Source organism: Octopus bimaculoides, chromosome 30, assembly GCF_001194135.2.
Source record: "Octopus bimaculoides isolate UCB-OBI-ISO-001 chromosome 30, ASM119413v2, whole genome shotgun sequence".
NCBI classification, from domain to species: domain Eukaryota; kingdom Metazoa; phylum Mollusca; class Cephalopoda; order Octopoda; family Octopodidae; genus Octopus; species Octopus bimaculoides.
The window spans coordinates 3,014,015-3,016,430 of record NC_069010.1 but is presented as its reverse complement, the minus strand read 5'-3'; the positions used below and the strand labels follow the sequence as shown (position 1 = coordinate 3,016,430).

General features: G+C 38.9%; 1 protein-coding gene across 1 annotated transcript in view; it reads left to right on the top strand.

Annotated features, from left to right (window-relative positions):
• Nucleotides 1-2,416, top strand: part of LOC106883926 (uncharacterized) — a 10,880-nt gene that overhangs the window by 948 nt on the left and 7,516 nt on the right. The window contains exon 2 of the mRNA XM_014935069.2: nt 587-770. Coding sequence (XP_014790555.2) covers nt 587-770 — 184 coding nt within the window. The remainder of the gene's footprint in view (nt 1-586; nt 771-2,416) is intronic.

The window sequence follows — 2,416 nt, the reverse complement described above, 5'->3', positions numbered from 1 at the left end:
GGGGATGGTGGTGGCGAACCCTGCTGTACTCTTTCACCACAACTTTCTCTCACTCTTACTTCCTGTTTCTGTGGTGCCTGTAATTCAAAGGGTCAGCCTTGTCACACTGTGTCACGCTGAATATCCCCGAGAACTATGTTAAGGGTACACGTGTCTGTGGAGTGCTCAGCCACTTGCATGTTAATTTCACAAGCAGGCTGTTCCGTTGATCGGATCAACTGGAACCCTCGACGTCGTAAGCGACGGAGTGCCAACTGATTTTAATACGGCTAGTGATTCGATGGCCATATTTACATTACATGTGATCCGAACGCGTTGGCATCCAGGAAGCATTCACGAAACGTTATTTATAAAAGGTAAATATCAATAGACTTTATAAGGGATCACTTATGCTGTTATCTTACAACACTCTCGCAAGTAATTTTCGGTCTCATTTGCTGTTTTGGGGATTTTTTTTAGTAGCAATGATAAACTCTTTTACGTGGTAAACCTCCCCAGTGTTGTAATTGTTTTTGTTGCTGTAGTTAGCGGTAGCTGTGCTAGTAAATGTCGTGGTTGTAGTAGACTTTTATATCTTTTCTTACAGCCTGCTTGTCGGTTGACTGTATCAATGAGCGGTATTACACTGAAGTTTGAAAGATCCTGCAGTACATACAGAAAATGTCTTGACCTTATGAGAAACAATAGCCAAACATGCAATATATGGACCGATGGCACTTCCTGTGCTGGTTGTTGCGTCGGAAACTTATGTAACAAGAATGATTTCATCGGTAAGTGCTATTTATTATCTAATATAACTACATTTGATTTATTACACATTAATAAGTTAATAGTGGAGGCGCAATGGCCCAGTGGTTAGGGCAGCGGACTCGCGGTCATAGGATCGCGGTTTCGATTCCCAGACCGGGCGTTGTGAGTGTTTATTGATCGAAAACCCCTAAGAGCTCCACGAGGCTCCGGCAGGGGATGGTGGCGAACCCTGCTTTACTCTTCCACCACAACTGTCTCTCACTCTTACTTCCTGTTTCTGTTGTGCCTGTAATTCAAAGGGTCAGCCTTGTCACACTCTGTGTCACGCTGAATCTCCCCGAGAACTACGTTAAGAGTACACGTGTCTGTGGAGTGCTCAGCCACTTGCACGTTAATTTCACGAGCAGGCTGTTCCGTTGATCGGATCAACTGGAACCCTCGACATCGTAAGCTACGGAGTGTCAACAACAACAACAACAATAGTTAATAAGAACATTGAAGCTATTTGGGATCCATTTTAAAACGGGGGCGCCAGTATTTTCTTAACGAAACACTAACGAAACACTTTGAAACTTGGGACACTGGTAGAATGTGTCATATAAAACATCTTTTACTCTTAGTCTTCTTAACAAAAAAAAAGGAATTCGTAAGTTATTCCATGTTAAAGTTGTCGTATTTCTGTAATTTCAACCAATCACTGACGTCTATTCAGCTCAATAGAGTTACTGCTGGGCGGTCATAAAAATGTTATTCCCTGTGACATATTTCATCCGGTTTAATCGTAATTTATACGCATATATTGTTTATATAATAAATTACGCTGTGCGTATCTATGTGTGTAACAATTTTAGAGTTCGGATTCTAGAGTTAGGGTTAGTTTTAGGGTTAGGGTTACGGTTACGGTGAACAGTCTAGTTAGGGTTAGGGTTAGGGGATTAATACGATATACACCGTTACAGCGCTAACTGTTTTCAACTGAATAGACGTCAGTGATTAGTAGAAATTATCGAAATAAGACAATTTTTTACATGAAATAAATTCGAATACAAAAATATTTTTCTGTTCTATAACACAAAATAGATAAGTATACGAAGTTTGAAAGTCTTTCGGTACTAAAAACACTACATAAAACATAAATGAAAACTGGCTCCCCCGTTTTAAAATAGATCCGCTATTTGATCCTAGTGGTGCCATACGGCATCGCAAAAACTGGGTATAAAAATAAAACTTTATAACATTAATTTCCATGAAACATGTATTAAAGATGTTAGGAATGATTCTTGCCTCAATTTATGGTGCAAAAGTTTAGAACCTGTGCGAAAAACATCCCCTGCAGAGATGACTTATCTAAACTGGTGAGTTACTATTTCTTTGCTCATTCAGGAATATGGTCAAAATATCTTGTATTTTATTAGAATAATATCTAAATACTTCGTTAGAGATACGAAGAAATGAAAATAGTCCGTACGATCTATTGCAGTGATGTTTGATTTGATTTGTTGAATTATTTCAAGGTGCCATTTGGCACCGCTACGAAATACACTGTACACATGTTATTTCCTATTGTTTTAGGAGAGTATTGTAGTTCGCTTGAAGCGTTGTGTCTTGTTTGTAAAGAATAAAAGTTTAGAATGGTACAACTATGCACTATAAAACAAGAAATGGA